Genomic DNA, 17,906 nt, shown 5'->3' with positions numbered 1-17,906 from the left:
TTATGGTATGAGAATTGGAGAGAGAAAGGAAATAATTGGATACATCACACATAAAAGACACTATTTAATCTTCTCTTAGTTTCAACTTTTGATCTGTTTTAAAAGAAATGGAGGGTTAGATCTAGGGGTGTACAAGACCCGACCCTACCCGCCAACCCGTCCCGGCCCAAGCCTTTAGGGCCGGGTTGAACCCGGCACGATCATTAAAAGAGACCGGGTTCGGGTTGGTCTTTGAGTTACCCGACTTCGGGTAGGGTCGGGTTCGGGTTGACACCCGGATCACCCGGCCCGTCCCACATATATATTTTATAAAATTTTAATTTGTTATAATGATTAAAATGCGATACATGGTGCTCAAATTTATCTTACCATGTAGATGAAATTAAAATGTTTAACATTTACCTTATGAATTAAATAAGCGTTGGTCAAACTATTGATACTTTCATACTCTAACAAGAGAAAATCATGTGTGTGTATTATGCATATGTGAGACAAGTGAAGAAATGATCAAACAAAATGTAAACCTCTCAAGTGCAATAGATTATGAAAGAATTGGATTCTTTCAAGTTATTTCTTCTAAAAAATAGTTCCAACTTATAACTCTTTTAGTATGTTATTATCTTTAAATTTTACAATTAGTATCAAATAGTCTTAAACTTATTGTCCCTCAGGCCAACCCGGTCCCGTCCTACATAGACCCGTCCTAAATTAGACCTGCATAATGTCGGGTTGCTTCGGGTCACGGGACGGGTTATGGTCTATAAATTGACCCGATCAATATTTAGGGCTGGGTTAGGGTTAACCAAAACCCATCCCCACCCGTCTCTTGTACACTCCTAATTAGATCTACTCACATTATTTCCTCAAATTTTTCTTCACGGATCCCCACCGGATTACACCCCTAGAAGAGGGTAGTTTTTTTCCATTGATAGGGAAACATGTAATAAGCAAAGAAAAAAAAGACCAAACCCAATACGACCAAACCCTTAAAAAAACACCTAATATGACAACACTTGTTGTTGACGGAAAATACGACAAAACACACTCAACTTTTCAACGCTATTATTTTATTTTATTTTATTATCTATGAATGAATGAATGAAACCAGCCATTTGAAAGCCCCAAGAAAGTGACCTTGGCTTCCTTCATTCATCAACTCATCTTTGATTCTTCCTATTTCCATTTCTTCATCATTTTATTTTAACCAAATCTCTACTCATTATTATTATTATTTTTAATTTCTATTATTATTATCTCAATCCAAAACCAAATACACTTTCTCTTTCTTCTTCTCTCTCTCTCTCTGGTTTCTCCCCATTAGTCAAACTCTCACTCCATTTCATTTCACAGAACGATTCCAATTTGGGCACGCTGTTTATTTCTCAGATTTCTTCACTCTCTTTAGATCTGTTTGTGGGTGTGCTCACTCCACCACCGCTTCCACCAAAGGTTAGATTAGATCTGTGTTTGTTTGATACTTTTATCTCTGTGGCGCTGTTTCAAGGGTTTTTGATTTGATTCTCACCACCCACTTGGCAAGACTGCTTTTTCTGATTGTTTGGCTCCAAATAGCAAATGGGTTGCCTTGGAACTTGATCATGGTCATCATGATGCATGCTGCTCACTTCAGTAATGATGGGGTGGTTGTTGATGATGATGATAATAATAATAATAAGGGGTTTCTTAGGTTTTCGACAAGTTGGCTTTCTCGTTTCTGTGTGTGTTTGCTGATGGTGCTTAGGTTCAGAACATCTCTGTGTGAGGGTTGTTGTTTGCATTTGCAATAATGGGCAATGGCACTTCTCGTGTTGTTGGCTGTTTGGTACCATTTAATGGGAAAAGTGGTGTTGATCTTGAGTTTTTAGAGCCATTAGATGAAGGGTTAGGCCATTCTTTCTGTTATGTCAGGCCATCTATTTTTGAATCTCCTCCCATTACCCCATCAAATTCTGAGAGGTTTACTGTTGATTCAAGTACTCTTGATTCTGAGACATTGAGTGGGTCATTTAGGCATGATAATGGCATTGAAGACAGGTCAGGCAAGAGCTTCCCTGAAACCACATTCAAGACAATCTCAGGGGCTTCAGTCAGTGCCAATGTTTCAACTGCTAGGACTGGTAACCACAATGCACTGCTTACTAGTGATGTCCTTGAGCCTGCTGCATCATTTGAGGGAACATCCTCATTTGCTGCAATCCCATTGCAGCCTGTGCCCCGTGGCTCTGGACCTCTGAATGGTTTCATGTCTGGACCATTGGAGAGGTTTGCCTCTGGTCCCCTAGAAAAGGGTGGTGGTTTCATGTCAGGGCCAATAGAGAAGGGAGTTATGTCGGGTCCTCTCGATGCCACTGATAGTTCCAACTTTTCAGCACCACTTGCCCGCGGTGGCGGTGGCGGCGGTCGAAGGCCACGCCTCCAACGGCTCATGAGAAGTGTAAGTGGACCAGTGAAGAACACTTTATCTCGGACTTTTTCGAAGCCTTCTATGGGAGGCAGTTGGATGCAGCGGTTATTCCTTCACCCAGTGACTCAACTAGCCTGGAATCCCAGAGAGGCTAAGTTCCAACCAGGTGTCTCTAGAAACTGTGGTGATGAGGATGGGCCGTCTGAATTGGAGTATAAACATACACACAATTTGCAGTGGGCTCATGGCAAGGCTGGTGAAGACAGGGTTCATGTTGTGCTTTCTGAAGAACAAGGGTGGTTGTTCATTGGGATATATGATGGTTTTAGTGGACCGGATGCGCCTGATTTCCTGATGAGCCATCTTTATAGATTTATAGACAAGGAATTAGAAGGGTTGCTTTGGGAATATGAAGATACTTCTGTTGATCAACTTAAAACTGATGTCCTAGAAACTGGAAATGCTTTAGTTAATCAAGAATGTCATAGGGGGGAAATGTCGGATGCTCATACCAATTCAAATAAAGAAAGTTCTCTTTGTTTAGAAACTTCTTGTCCAGTAATGGTCAAGGGTCAATCATCTAACAGTGAGATAGTGGAGGAAAAGGATGAAGTTAAGGTCAATGCTGAACAGCACAATTGTGGAAGTCCTAGTATCTCCCATTCTGTTCCTGCATCTGTTCCACTTGGACAATTGGCGGGTCAAGGGAGAAAAAGTTTGCGGCTCTATGAGTTACTTCAGATGGAGTCTTGGAATGAACAGGTGTCAGAACAAGGTAAGGATACTTCAGTTCCTAGGGAAATAACACAAGAGAGGGTTAAGAGGTTCTGCTCCCCAAATGGAAAAGAAGGTACATCAGGACATCAGAATGAAGGTCCTACTACTTCTGGAGAAAATGAAGGCACTGGGTTTAATTCTACCAGCCAGGAGCCTGTAGCTTCTATCTCTGTTTCAGGACAAAGGCAGAATACAAGAAAGTCATTTATTAGTACGAAAATCAGAACAATGTACAGGAAGCAGAAAACCTTACGTAAAAAGCTTTTTCCTTGGAGTTATGATTGGCATAGGGAGGAAACTTTTGTAGACAAGAAATTAGTGGAAGCCTCGGGACCCATTAGAATATGCAAGTCCGGTGTAGATCATAATGCAGTTCTAAGAGCAATGTCTCAAGCTCTAGATAAAACAGAAGAGGCATACATGAAAATGGTGGAGAATAATCTGGACAAAAATCCAGAGCTTGCCTTAATGGGGTCATGTGTTTTAGTGATGCTGATGAAAGATCAAGATGTTTATGTTATGAACCTTGGAGATAGTCGTGCAATTTTGGCTCAGGAACGGCCAAATGATCGTCATCCCAATCCAAGTCTTATCAAAGATGACGTGAGGCATAGAAATAAATCTAGAGAGTCATTAATAGGCATGGAGCTGGATAGAATTTCAGAGGAGTCCCCAATGCACAATATAGACAGGCATGTTAACAAGATGAACAAAAATAGAGAGGTATCTGCTTGCAGATTGAAAATGAGGGCTGTTCAGCTTTCCACAGATCACAGCACAAGTATTGAAGAGGTGTGTTTTCTCCTCTTTTTAATGGATTGACAAACTAAATATTTCCTGATTATCTGTTTTAAGAAGTTAATGATTTATGATAGATTCTTCTTGTTCTAGAATGTGATGTGTTTCCATGGATTGTTGCCTTGTGCTCTCTTGCAGCTTGTATATATGTGTTGATTTATGCATATACATGTTCTTAACTATTTCTTATTTACATACCTGGGGGATGGTTATGTATGAATATCCTGCCGATTTAAATTCATGCTTCCCTTCTAGAAGGTATTGATTAACACATTTACCAGGTAACAAAAATTGTTTCTTGCACAATAATTTGTATAAGTACACCGGCTTATAATTGACAATAATGTGTCATTTTGGTGTTAAATTGACATATTAATATGAGTATTCCAGTTAACAAAAATTGTTTCTTGCACAATAATTTGTATAAGTGCACCGGCTTATAATTGACAATAATGTGTCATTTTGGTGTTAAATTGACATGTTAATATGAGTATTCCAGTTATGAATAGTCATATAGAGCATTTGCTGAGAGGGTGCTTTCTCTTTATTCACTGTTGTCTCACAAAATGTGATGTATATTGTTCCTATATGGAGAAATCCATGCTTAGGTGCTGTTTGCTGGATCAGACCAAATTTGTCAAACTTGCAAGAGGGTTTCTCTAATTTTCAACAGACATTTGTATTATCTTACAAAAATTTGGATCAAATATCTCCAGATTTGTTGATTATCTATCTCGTTTGGAGAACTTGATTTACAATTCAGTTGTTCCGTTTTATTGGCCCTTATTCATATTTCATCAGCATAATATTTGTACCTTCTACCTAGCATATTTCTTTACCTATTTCGTTTCATGAGCCATCTACTATTGACATATATCATTGCCCAGGTCAATAGTGGATTTCTTATTATTTGGATCTGATATTTGTCTTAAAAAATTCAAAAAAGGATAAGAGTAGAATATTGAAAAATAAGGATTGGATTACGCGTCATATGTGAACATATCAAAGTATACACCTAAAAAGTTAATTGTATTTATTACAATGTTAATTTTACGCAATATTCTCCAATCTTCACTGCAGGAAATTTTTAGAATTAGAGCTGAACACCCTGACGATAATCAAGCCGTATTAAATGATCGTGTGAAGGGACAATTAAAAGTCACCAGGGCATTTGGTGCTGGATTCCTGAAGAGGGTCAGTTGATCTTCTGACTTTGGCTATCTGAATTTTAGTTTGCTGCAGTCCTTTTGTACATAGATTATAGGTAGGGTTATTTCTTGAATTTTTATTTTTTAAAACATGAAATAATTAAGGAAAAAGTCATATGAAATAACGAACTTGAATGTGACTGTTTGTTCATTACAATTTCAATTTTGAGCCTATCTACATTTTTTTTCATGTTCATTCTTTATTTGTGTATTTGTGTTATCATTGGAAGAAAATATGTAAACAAATCTCTTGCAAGAATGGGTATCTACTACAGATGAGTTTTTACTTGCTGATGCATTTTTTCATTAATGTTTCCTTTATAAGAGTGCTGTGGTTTGGATCAATAAGAAGCTTATGTTGATATAATGCACTTCTTTCATCAATGCTATTTGAGTTTTTTACTTTAAAATGGATGATAGTTTCCCTCTGGAATCTTTCCCTATTCAATCTGGAGGAATAAATAGAGCTCTGAACTCTTGGTAAATAAATTTATATGCCCATAGGTTGCTCTGAGGAGCATATTTGTTCATATTATGTTGTTTACTACCTTTATTTACTTATATAATTTATGGTGTTTCAAGCCCTTTCTAACTTGAATTGTATGATTTAGCCATCTTTTAATGAACCTCTACTGGAGATGTTTCGAGTTGATTATGTGGGCAATGCTCCTTACCTAAGTTGCACTTCTGCTGTTCTTCATCACCGGCTTTCCTCAAGTGACCGGTTCTTGGTACTCTCCTCTGACGGGCTTTACCAGTATTTCAACAATGAAGAGGTAGTGGCCCATGTCACGTGGTTCATGGAAAATGTCCCTGAAGGTGATCCTGCACAATACCTTATTGCTGAGCTTCTCTTCCGTGCCGCTAAAAAGAATGGTCAGTTTAACTTTCCTAGCCCCTCTGATATTATTAGGGCTTTTGATGATAATGTTAGATGGAAAATACTTGAAATTTTGCGAAAAGTACCAAAAAAGAATGTAAAAGTGTTAGTGAGATGGCTTTGGTGATAACTGATAAGCATAGGAATAAGTGTGACCCGTACAATAGTTACATACATGTCATGAACCAAATGATTTCAGTTCTAAGTTCTGGGAGTGAAAACCTCACATTTGAATAATTTAATAATTTCCATGCAAGCTTTCAACTTTGGCTTTTCCATTCAAGTTTCTGAGAAAACCCTTCAAACTCAAACATCTTGGTCAATAGAGTCCTTTATTTTGATTTAGGTCCCGACAATATATTTAGTATAGCAATACGTTTACTCTCACTGACTCGGTGCATGTTTGAAAATCCTTCTACAATTTATTCTTAAGTCAAAATCAGTTTCGGGGAGACGCTTCTGGGTGCCTGAACTCATTCTAAGGAAAAATAAGAGAGAACTTCATAAAAAGAGAGGACTAAAGGAGGAAAAATAAGCTGATCTGAGCATGTTGTAACTCTTTCATTAAAAAGAGAGGACTAAAGGAGTCATATGGGACAGATCTCTTAGGTTTCTGAATGCATTATTTTCTTATCATAATTCACATAAATATAATTTTCCATTATTTTACTTTTGCAGGAATGGATTTTCATGAATTGCTTGGTATTCCTCAGGGAGATCGGAGAAAATATCATGATGATGTTTCTGTTATGGTGGTTTCTTTGGAGGGAAGGATTTGGAGATCATCTGGATAATTTACTTAAATGACACTATTTGATTTTTGGCTAGGTGCCTTCAAACTTGCATGTTGCCTTGATAACACAACAATTTTGGGCCAGAAGTAAAATTATTTTAGAAGACAAAATTAGTCCTTGAAATATTTTAAAATCAAAACTTTTATTCCCATTCCCATCCCTTTAACAAGAATCAAAATAGATAACTGTCAATCAAAACTTGACAATTAAAAAATAAAGGTTTAATTGCACTTTTGGTTCTTATAATTTTACAAATGCGTGATTTTGGTCCCTATAGTTTCAATTACTTCGGTTAAAAATTCTCTATTTTCAAAATTGAACAAAACTTGTCATCTAATATTTAATTATAAAAAATAATGTGTGGTCATAATTTTTCAGGCAGATGACATCTAAAGATGATTTGTATCACTTATATGTTAAAATTAATTTTTGATTCAAATTTGTTTAATTTCAAAAGTAAAGAGACTTACTTGGAGCAATTGACACTACAGGGTTAAAATCATGCTTGCATAATTGAAACTATAATGACAACAAATGCAATTAAGTCAAATATAGAAATGGTTCAAATCTAATAATTCACTGTTTTGAATAGGTTTGAAATGCAAAACATTAGATGTTTAATTTTTTGTTACTGTTTCTTCCCAGGATAATTTGCTTTGCTCAGACTTAGTCAACAACGATCTAACTTTTGACAATTTTTAGTTATTTTATTTGAAATTTAACTGTCAGCTTTGTTTCCATATGAATCAAAATAAAATAAAAAATTGTAAACCATGTAATATGCATTATAGTTTGAAGAGTTGACTCAAGATGGGATTGGACAGGTTGCAGCCATAGCTGAAGCTGCTGGCAATTGGTATGTGGCGTCGCATCTCAAGGGGGACCAATTCTTGTCCTAAGGATTTTGAGATGTGGTACCACTTGGCACTTGCCTTTGTTCACACTTAATAAGTCAATTTCTGTCTTTTATTACTTACCCAACCAGGAAAAAAGAACACTTTACAGGCTTTTGTTGGTAGTGATTCTTTAATCTAAATTTTTTTCTATTAATAATTGATGAAGGTGGGTTTTTGTTTTGTTTTTAAGACTATTTTCCCTTTAAATAGGTGAGAAACTAATATCTTAGGCATTAAAGTAATAACTCGTAGGTGAGAGACTAATCTTTTACGAATTAAAGTAATACCTCTCACAATAGTACTGTTTTTTATACACATGAATTTGACGGTTGACCAAATAACCACATGTCTAAGAAACTCGAGCTCGTTCCACTCATAGCAAGATTTTCTTTGTAGAAAAATGGAAAATAATACAAAAGTTTTTTTGGTTATCATTGGAGAAGTATACAAGAGTTTTTGGTCATGAAAGTATACAAGAGTTTAATAATTATGCAATAATAATGTATTTTTATTTTGTAAGAAATATGTAAAAAAAAATTACATTGTCGGTGCATATATATTATATCACATTGATATATGCTTTTATTTTTGCGCAAGATGTACATTTCTCATATTTGAATAGTAAAATTCAATGATACAAATAATCTCATGTCATTATTTACCATTTTGGCTTATAGCAGCGATACAAATAAACCCATTAAAGAATTTGATTGCCTGCACAATTTTGTTGCTCCCTCTGTTGAATGAGCTGACAAAAATTGTTCCACCAAGTGAATGTGCCCTTTCTTGACATCCATGATCTAAGAATCAAAATTTGAAACGTGCCACCTTATTCCAGGAACTTCAAATTTATTCAGAGCACAAGTTTGAAGATGGTATATTATATACCCTCCTCTGTTTGTGTCTTTGTTGCTGTGTTTTCCCATGACTTCTTGATAAGCATCCATGATTAAATGATTGTACCATTGCTTATTACAGAGTCTTTTAACACCACTGTGATCCCTGATCGAATATAAAACCCCTCTGAGGGTCTATCAGCTTCTTGTACATTCTGCACCCCAATCATTTTAGCCAAAGAAAAAGAAAGAGAAAATATTAGTTAGTAATATTAGAATTTAATTAGCATACGCACAGTGTAAACAATTTTACATGGATGTTCAATCATCTGGTATTTTTTGTCCTTCAATTTAACTATGATGTGTCAAAGGGTAATTTTTTTTCTCAGTATTTCAGAATTGATTTTGACGGAAGAGAAGTTGTTCTAAAGATGCTATGTGTGTATACATATATGATATATGCAACTCATGCGAGCCATATATTGACATGTAACATGCTACACTTGTGGAAGTGAAGTTAAACAGTGGTCTCTCTCAAAGGTCTTAGATGTAGAGAAATCTTCAACTATTTACAAAGAAACCATTTGCCCCTTCTTTGGAAGAAAGAAAAAGAAAGAACTTCAAAAAGAAACTGGCTGGAGAAATTAGAGAACATAGACAACTAAATTAGTACTCACTTCTTTGTTTGCAATTATTACATTGTTTCCAATTCTTGCGTTTTTGTCAATTATACAATTCCTGCATGTAAGATTAGCATGAGTCATAACATAGACTAGCATGTGTATGAAATCTAGGAAAATTCATAACAGGAGAGAAAGAAACAGTCATGATAAAACTCCACATAGAAATATCATATGAACCCTTATTGTATATATTTCTACTTTAGAAGAATACAAGTGTGATAACAATTATGTTGGTCAACACAGCAGGTCAAGTGAAGCTTGTTATAGAACTTGAACTTCTCCAATTCAATCCCAGCATTAAGGGAAAAAGCAAATTGCTTATTTTCATCATTTTATTTATATCTCTTTATGTGTCTATGTGCACATAAGTATATTAGCTTGTTTGGATCGATTTACATTCTCTCAGAATCAATTTTGACACCCAGAATTTACTCACATAACCTTCTCCCCATAATTGATTTTGGCTTTAGAATCCAATATAGAAGGATTTCCAAACATGCACTTAGTGTACTTCAACGTCATGTAGCTGTGTTCATGCATGTTGCTGTATAATGTGAAATTATGACAAAGCCTTTTCAGGATTCTTACATGATTTTGGTATTTTTACCAATACCTATTGGAACATTTCCAGCTGCTAAAAGAGCTGCTATTTCAGCCTCTGTTTGGTAATAGTCAGCACCCATCATCAATGTATCCTGTAAAGTAATCATAAATGTAAGTACTAAGTAAGAGTTCAGGAATGAAAAATATGAGAACATTGGACAAGGAAACTCTTTGTTCATGATCTCCATTTAAGAAAACAAACGTTTACCTTTAGCTGCACTCCAGAATCAATTTTTGAGCGGATTCCAACAATGGAATGTTCAACACTGCACTCTCTTAAAAAGCAACCATCTGAAATCAAGGAATTTAATACCTACAATTTAAGTTATTGCACAATCTCATTAGGTCCCTTTAGAATCATAAAAATTCATTTATCTGGACTAGGTGCAATAGTGTATGTTAGGAAACTATTTTACGATTGATTTTGAAGCCAGAATCAATTCTGGATAGAAGCTTTTGTGAGTAGCTTTTGAGTTTCAGAATTCATTCGAATGAAGAGAAACTGATCCAAACATGCTATAAAACTTAACAGTCTTACCTGGCACTTCTCCATTTTACTTGGTGGTAGGAAACGAGGGGAAGTAAAAATAGGTCTTGACTGGTCATACAGCTGAAACTTGGGCGGCTTCAACATGGAAGAACAATAAATTGCAGCTTGTATAAGTGCATGTTTGAAAACCTTTCTATGATTGATTCTAAACACAAAATCAAATATGGGGACAAGCTTTCTATGAGTAGCTTTATTGTCAGAGTTAATTGAGGAAAGGGAAATTGGTCGAAACATGCTATAAAGAAAGATTTGGTTTTCAACTCCTAAATGCTAAAAAACCTACCTGGTCCATAAGAGCCAAGTTTGCATCAAAGAAAGATTTTATAGTCCCAATATCCTCCCAATAACCACTGAAAAGACATGCCTGTGATGAAATAGAAGGTCTAAATTTGATTATCAGCTATTAAAACAGAATATGATAGCTCAGGGCATTCTTCAAAGACTAGTTTGAGAGAACATTCAGCAAAATACAGTTACCTACTTACCTGGACATTAAAATCTTTTGCAGCCATTGGAATGACCTCGGATCCAAAATCATTTGCATTAGGATAACTACTCCTACAAATTCATGATCAAAGAAAAATGAAAGTCACATCATATTTATCTGAGTTTAGAATAAAAAACAGTCATTGGTTCATCCAAAGTTTTCCATATTTGACAGTATAATTGATGTAACCATGCTTAATCCATTTCTATACAATGTTGGACTTATCACTCATTCTTGAATTTCCAACATTTCTAACTCTACGGATTCTTAGAACTTGATATATATGAGCAACATCAGAATATCTTTTGCTGCATATTTGTGTGCTTATGTACATTAGATCAATACTAATTTTATAGAATCACCTCCAAGTTATTAAACTGATATTTGAACAAAGAAACTTAATTACCTGAGAAGTTTTAGCAGTACATCTATTTTAAACACGTATATACCCATTGATGCAATATATGGAAATTTCCTGGCTTCTTGAGCTGATAATCCAAAAACACTTGTATCTACATGCTGTGAGAACAAGTACATCATCAATCAGAGAGAGATGATTTCATATTAAAAACTGAATTTGTAGTGGACAAATCACCACTCAATATTTTAAGTAGAAATTTAAAGAATAACAACCATAGATCTTAAAGATTCGCCCTTGGGTTTTTCCAAGAACTGGCGTACCCGTCCTCTTTCATCAACCTTCACTAGTCCAAAATCAGAGGCGCGACTACAGGTCATAAAGAAGAAAAATGTTAATTTTTCAGCGCCTGAATATGTGATTGGCCTTAGAAGAAACTTTACTTGTAATACCTGGCATCCACTGGGAGACAGGATACTGATATATCAGCACATGAATTAACATGCTTCTGCAGGTGAGATTAGTTGTCAAGTGAAATATTCACAGTGAAAGTTAATTAATCAGAAAAAAAAAACAAACCACATTAACAGCTAATAACGTCAACCTGCACAAGTTCCATGTAGTCCATTCGATATAGCTGATCTCCACACAATATCAGGATGTTCTCTATGTTTTTATGCTCAGCATCCTACCCAAGTTCCAGAAACTCAATCAGAGTTTTAAATTGTCATGAACCAAATACCGGTGAAGATACAAGAATAATTTTATATTATACTTCTAACACAAATGTAGGAATGACATGAATCCATTTCTACTCATATCTTAAACTTGTGGTTATACAAAAGGAATATTTTGCCAAATATAATTTTATGAATTGAATAGGAAAAATAATTATGGCATACCTCAAACATCCAAAGGAATTGTCTTACAGCATCAGCAGTACCCCGAAACCATTTATTTCCTGATTCACCAGGTGTTTGAGTTGCTGCCAATATCTACCACAACAAACTTTTAGTCTATGTAAGTAATGTACACCTTGTAAATAAGTGTGTAGCCCTAGGCATGAATCAAGGGCAAGGTAAAAAATAGTAACTATAACAATGAAATACAAATTGAAAAATAACACTAATGTTTTATTCACACTCCTTTCTACCTCCATCTAGAGTGAAAAAGAAGAAAAAAAGAAATGAGAGATATAATGAGTGATGGTGAGGCGTACCTCAACAAAACCACCTCCAAAGTTGACGCAGCCTCCTAGATTATACGTTCGAGCAATGTGGCAGTTGAGGGACCGAGAGTTAAATTGTGTAAGGACGAAAATTTGATTAATTCCACTATTGATACAATTACTTAATGGTATGTCCACCAGCCTATAGCATCCTCCAATTGGGACCTGAGCATCATAAAATGACACAAAGAACAGATAAATTTAAGCCTAGTTCTGGAAGAACATTTTAACATTGAGATAAAAATCCCTTCACATAGCACTCAACTAGAATCCAAACACACGCTAAAAAGACAAATAGATTAGTGAATTTAATAACTTACAGCAGGTTTAGCCCTTTTTTGAGTTAGAGGGAATAGACGAGTTCCAGCTCCACCACACAATATGATGGATGCAACAGTTTTTGAGTTGGCTGCTGGCCCTCCAAGTCTTGCTGATCTAAGGGCCTGAAAGGCAATTAATATTATATAGGTGAATTCATATTCATGTTCTCATATCCTGTTAAAAAGAACAAGCTTTACATGACCATGAGTAATTTTTTATATTTGAGTAACCAGGTAAAATCAAATAACAAAATTAGTAACACGAACTAAGTCCATGTTTAGTTTCACAATTTTCTCAGAATTCAACGCACATTTACTCAATCGGTAAGACTTGTAGCTTCTAACCATAAGTGATTCTAAAGATTTCTCCGTAGAACAAAACATTCTATAAGACAACATCATTTAGGAAGTAGAATGAAAGTGAATTTACCATAAATTCATTTGCAACATCTGCAAGAGTAGAAGTAGCCAAAGATCTTTTAGTTGTTTTTCTCTGAGTAACACTTGAGAATTTTCCTGAGGGAAAACCAAATGCTGCATTCTTTGAATGCAATAAATTCACCTTACTAACTGAGAACGAAGAAGACAGAACCTTGTCATGGTGGAAATATGGTCTCTTTGAACCCAACATCATTGGAATTCCATGTAACTCACTTGCCATCATCATTTCCAAATTGACACACACCATTACAAAAATCTTCTTTGATTCTTCTCTCAAGCAGAGCTAACTTAAATGGATTATCTATCTAAAATATAAAAGCCAAATAAATAAAAACCAAGCCATATCAGAGCATTAATTGGCTCTCCAACAATCCAATAATCCATAATTAGCAAGGGAATATATATAAACTGAAATAAGAAACATCACAAGACCTTGGTGTTGAAGCAATGCACAAGGGAAGAGAAAAAGGGGAGGTTCATGGTTTTTGCCCATTAAACATGTTTTACCATGAGTGTATTTAAAAGAATCAAAGCAAGGTGGGTTTCCCTCAAGGTAGAGCAAGGAATGGCTTAGTACTACAAAACCAACATACTCACTCTTTTTCTAATATTTTTCATGTGAACCAGAAACATAAATATATCAGACAGCACAAAGTAACCGAGATATAAGTTTCTAAAGATTCTCAGCAGCTTAAACTACACTAAAAGCCTGCCAAAACTACATTTCCTAAATGCAAGCTGTGTTTGTCGATGTTTAATTCCCTCCTTCTTCTTTTTTTGAGGTTTTGGTCTGATGAATCTAATCATCAATTTATAACATGTTTGGATTAGAATAAATTTTTTAACTCAGAAACTACTCACAAAAACATATTTCCCACAGTTGATTCTGACTTTGGAATAAACTTTAGAAATGTTACTGTTCTGGGAATGAACATTGAAGAGAGGTATGGTACCTAGAGGTAGAGGGATTGTGCTAAGAGAGAATGAGAGTGAGAGAGAGTGCTGAATTTCGAGTGTTATTTCATCAAATGAGCCAAAAGTCCATTACAATTGGTATCTGCTACCTATTTATAGAGGTAGTGTTGGGCCCCCATATGCTAGTGTCCCTAATGGGCCGTGTGGGCCTGGCTGAACGAGGCCCAACCCTACTGGCTTGGGGACCCGCCACGGGGCGGTGTGAACTCTGGGCGTTGCCCCTCTAGGGGCTCGCCCAGTCCACAAGTCCACAAGACACCGAGCTCGAAGCATGAGAGCTAAGTGTGTCTTTAAGAAAACTATAACTGCCTAATGCTTATCCATTGTGTATGCAAAAAATCCAAGTCGCCAACATGGCGTGAAAAGATGAAGGACGAGCGCCCTTGGTCCGTAAGTCCACAAGCTCGAAGCAGGAGAGCGAAGTGTGTCTCCACAATGTGACCGTCAATCTCTGTCCCCTTGTGATCCCCCTAGCAGGTCGCCCGTTGCCACTTTCCACTTGGTACGGCGTTCCTCGGCTGGCGGTTTCGACCAACGCGCAGGAACTATTCCCAAGCTTCTAGTTGCAATAGCTTCCCCGCCTAGAAGATCACCTAGCCACGCTACTTGACGGGATCAACAAAGAATGTATAAAGCGTGTAGGTCGCCGACATGGCGCAAATGAAACACAAACCGCCAATGGCGCAAGGAAATACGCAAATACATGAATCTCCGATTGTCGCGGGACCTAGAAAGATGGTGTACAAACGCCTACAAGATTAAGGAGTCGTGGTGGCCCGCCTCATTACCCGATCCACTGACCTGACGAGCAACCCGAGCTGGCAAGTCCACAAGTCCACAAGCGGCGAGAACGATTACTTCGTGTTGGCGATAAGTTGGAGCGACTGAACTTTGTTGTTGGTGTCACCTGTCAGGCGATGGTGTTTGATCTTTATAGTGGCGAGGCTTTTCGCGCTTTCCCTTCTTTTAAAACCCTTTCAAATCCCTATCTGCCCCACGTGACTGCCCCACGTGACGTGTTGGTTACATCAATTCCCCTCTTTCTCCGGAACCGTCACTCCACCTTTCATAACCGTCCCATCGTGCGCAGTAACTCCCCATTGCACGTGACCCACCTCCCCAAAACCTCCATGACTTCCAACCTTCCACATGCGTCCAACACGCGTCACCCTTCCAGCTTCCCCCCTTCTCCTATAAAAACCCTTCTTCCCCACAGTCATCCCTTTCCGAGACCCCTCTTTACTTCCCTAATCGCTTACCAAACTCCTTCTGCCCACTTCCGCTTCGGAGCCGTCGCTTATCACCCTTTCCGCTACCCACTCTTCACATCCTACTCCGGTGAGTCCCACTGTCCTTATCTTTGCATCATACACATACTCATCTTTCCCTTTCTTTCACTTCACTATCTTCTAAAAATGGCCTCAAGCCCTACCTCCCCCAACCACTCCTCTTCTTCCTCCGGAAGCGACCCTGATGCCACCGCCGCCGGCGGCCTCCGTTTAGAGGTCCCGGAGATCCCACCTTACCGACTAAAAACCTACGCCACTCTGCCCCTTCCAGTCCAAATAGCCCCCACTCACGAGGCTATAGACCAACCTTCTATTTTCCAGAATAGCGATCTCATCGTGCAGTTCGTGAACTCCCTGGGTGGTTTGTCTAATGACGATGAATTTGACGCCAAACTCAGGATCTGGATTTGCAGTCCTGAGGACCGCCCCTGGCTTCATAAGCCAGACGGCGACGTAAAGAGATCCCATTTTTTCTTTGCGTATGAATACATGTTTAGCGAGCTTGGAATCAGGCTTCCTTTCTCACCCTTTGTCCAAACCGTCCTCCGCGACATCAACGCGGCTCCCTGCCAACTCCACCCTAACGCCTGGGCCTTCATTCGATGTTTTGAAATCTTAAGCGCCGCTGTTGGCATCGCCCCATCCCCCACCAGTTTCTTCTACCTCTACGACGTCGACCCCAAGTCCATTAAAAACAAAGGATGGATTTCCTTGAAGGCCCGAGCCGGCCGGAAGTGCTTGCACCCTCACAAAAGTAACGCGAAGTCCTCCTTCGCACGGAAGTACTTCCGTGTGGCGGTTCATCCCGCCTACCCAGAGGCATTCACCCTTAGAGACGGGACCGCCCTTTTTCCTCTTTACTGGACGGAGAAGCCCAATGGGATCACCGATCCTTCGGTGGAATCTTTGTCCGCCAACGACAAAGCCTTTCTTAATCTCCTTGCCCCACTTCCCATCCTTGACTGCACAACAGTCCTTGAGGGCGCTGACCTCTCAAGAACTCTCAGATACTTAGGTTGCCCATAACTCACTTTTATTATTGACATTTCCTTTCTCGTCTCCTATGTTGTCACTGATCGTATTTTTTATTGTTACAGAAGATATGAATTTCACGAACGCCGAGCTCCTGAAGGCCCGCGAGAGGAGAATGGCTCGCTTTTCCCCAAAGTTCAACACTGAGGGCGACGTGAAAAAACGGGGCGGTGCTGAGAACCAAGCCGAGAGCACCAAAGCTCCCAAGAGGAGAAGATTGGTCAAAGCCTCCTCCGGCGCCGGCACATCCAACCCTGGCGCCCAGCCCACCACTGCTGCTGCGCCTAAAGGCAAAAATGTCACTGAAGCCTCCGCCGCCGCGGCTATCGAGCCAACCACCGTACCAGCTTCTACTCCTGCCACCGCCGGTGCGACCGCTGTTGTTGCCGCTAAGTCCTCTGCTGGCGCCACAGCCGCCTCCTTCGGTGCCACAACCACCAACATTTCTCAATCCTCAGCTGCCGAGAAACTCGCCGGTGTCAACGCCACAAAAGCTGCTGCGACTTCCAACACTCCTGTTGGAGAGAAGGAAAAAGAAAATGAAACCCCGAAGTCTCCCTCTCGCCAAGATGCGCCTCCTAGCCCGCCCTCAACACATGATGCGAGCTCCATGCCTCCCCCGCCTCATCAAGGGGAAAAATCCTGTCCTGGCGCTGCCACTACCTCTGAAGCGGCTCAAATTGAACAAGCCCCTGCTCCCGAGGCCGGTTCTTCAAGCTATTATAATATGCTCCCCAACGCCATTGAACCCTCAGAATTCTTACTTGCTGGTCTTAACCGTGACGCCATAGAAAAAGAAGTTTTGAGTCGGGGCCTTAATGACACCAAGGAGGAGACTCTTGCTTGCCTCCTACGCGCTGGGTGCATCTTTGCCCACGCGTTTGAGAAGTTCAATGCCGCCACCGTTGAAGCTGAGCGGTTGAAGGCCGAAAGTGCTAAGCATCAAGAAGCCGCCGATGCTTGGGAAAAGCGTTTCGACAAACTGGCGACGCAGGCAGGAAAAGACAAAGTCTATGCCGACAAGATGATTGGCACGTCGGGGATTAAAATCGGCGAGCTGGAGGATCAGCTGGCGCTGATGAAGGAAGAAACAGACGAGCTTGATGCAAGCCTTCAAGCTTGCAAAAAGGAAAAAGAGCAAGCTGAGAAGGACTTGATCGCCCGAGGCGAGGCGCTGATTGCTAAGGAGTCAGAGCTTGCCATACTGCGTGCTGAGCTGGAGTTAGTGAAGAAGGCGTTGGCGGAGCAAGAGAAAAAGTCTGCGGAGTCCTTGGCCTTGGCGAAGTCTGACATGGAGGCAGTGATGCAGGCTACGTCCGAGGAGATCAAGAAAGCGACCGAAACTCA

At 39.0% G+C, this 17,906-nt stretch overlaps 2 protein-coding genes across 5 annotated transcripts; one reads left to right on the top strand and one right to left on the bottom strand.

Moving 5' to 3' along the window:
- The first annotated feature begins 1,149 nt into the window (after window positions 1-1,149).
- LOC130730975 (protein phosphatase 2C 32) lies at window positions 1,150-7,016 on the top strand. Of its 2 annotated transcripts, XM_057583136.1 has the most exons (4): window positions 1,160-3,973; window positions 5,060-5,173; window positions 5,799-6,063; window positions 6,746-7,016. In XM_057583136.1, the coding sequence occupies exons 1-4, from the start codon at window positions 1,787-1,789 to the stop codon at window positions 6,859-6,861; spliced, it is 2,682 nt and encodes an 893-aa protein (XP_057439119.1). In that variant the 5' UTR covers window positions 1,160-1,786; the 3' UTR covers window positions 6,862-7,016. The 2 variants fall into 2 exon arrangements, 1 of the variants encoding a protein (XP_057439119.1); XR_009016539.1 differs by lacking the exon at window positions 6,746-7,016 and having other exon boundaries at window positions 1,150-3,973; window positions 5,060-5,243; window positions 5,799-5,936.
- Window positions 7,017-8,244: 1,228 nt separating this feature from the next.
- Window positions 8,245-13,833, bottom strand: LOC130730974 (glucose-1-phosphate adenylyltransferase large subunit 1-like). 3 transcript variants are annotated; one of them, XM_057583133.1, is made up of 16 exons: window positions 13,696-13,833; window positions 13,253-13,568; window positions 12,823-12,945; window positions 12,494-12,667; window positions 12,177-12,269; window positions 11,879-11,962; window positions 11,727-11,782; window positions 11,550-11,643; window positions 11,323-11,435; window positions 10,915-10,987; window positions 10,713-10,793; window positions 10,418-10,504; window positions 10,088-10,192; window positions 9,865-9,971; window positions 9,271-9,331; window positions 8,245-8,808 (listed from the first exon to the last, which is right to left on the bottom strand). In XM_057583133.1, the coding sequence occupies exons 2-16, from the start codon at window positions 13,508-13,510 to the stop codon at window positions 8,707-8,709; spliced, it is 1,611 nt and encodes a 536-aa protein (XP_057439116.1). In that variant the 5' UTR covers window positions 13,511-13,568; window positions 13,696-13,833; the 3' UTR covers window positions 8,245-8,706. The 3 variants fall into 3 exon arrangements, with proteins under 3 accessions (XP_057439116.1, XP_057439118.1, XP_057439115.1); XM_057583135.1 differs by having other exon boundaries at window positions 11,598-11,643; window positions 13,253-13,824; XM_057583132.1 differs by having other exon boundaries at window positions 13,253-13,820.
- Between the last annotated feature and the right edge of the window lie 4,073 nt (window positions 13,834-17,906).

This window comes from Lotus japonicus, chromosome 1, assembly GCF_012489685.1.
Source record: "Lotus japonicus ecotype B-129 chromosome 1, LjGifu_v1.2".
Classification (NCBI taxonomy): Eukaryota; Viridiplantae; Streptophyta; class Magnoliopsida; order Fabales; family Fabaceae; genus Lotus; species Lotus japonicus.
Note: the sequence above shows the minus strand (reverse complement) of the source record. Positions and strands in the feature narration are given on the sequence as shown.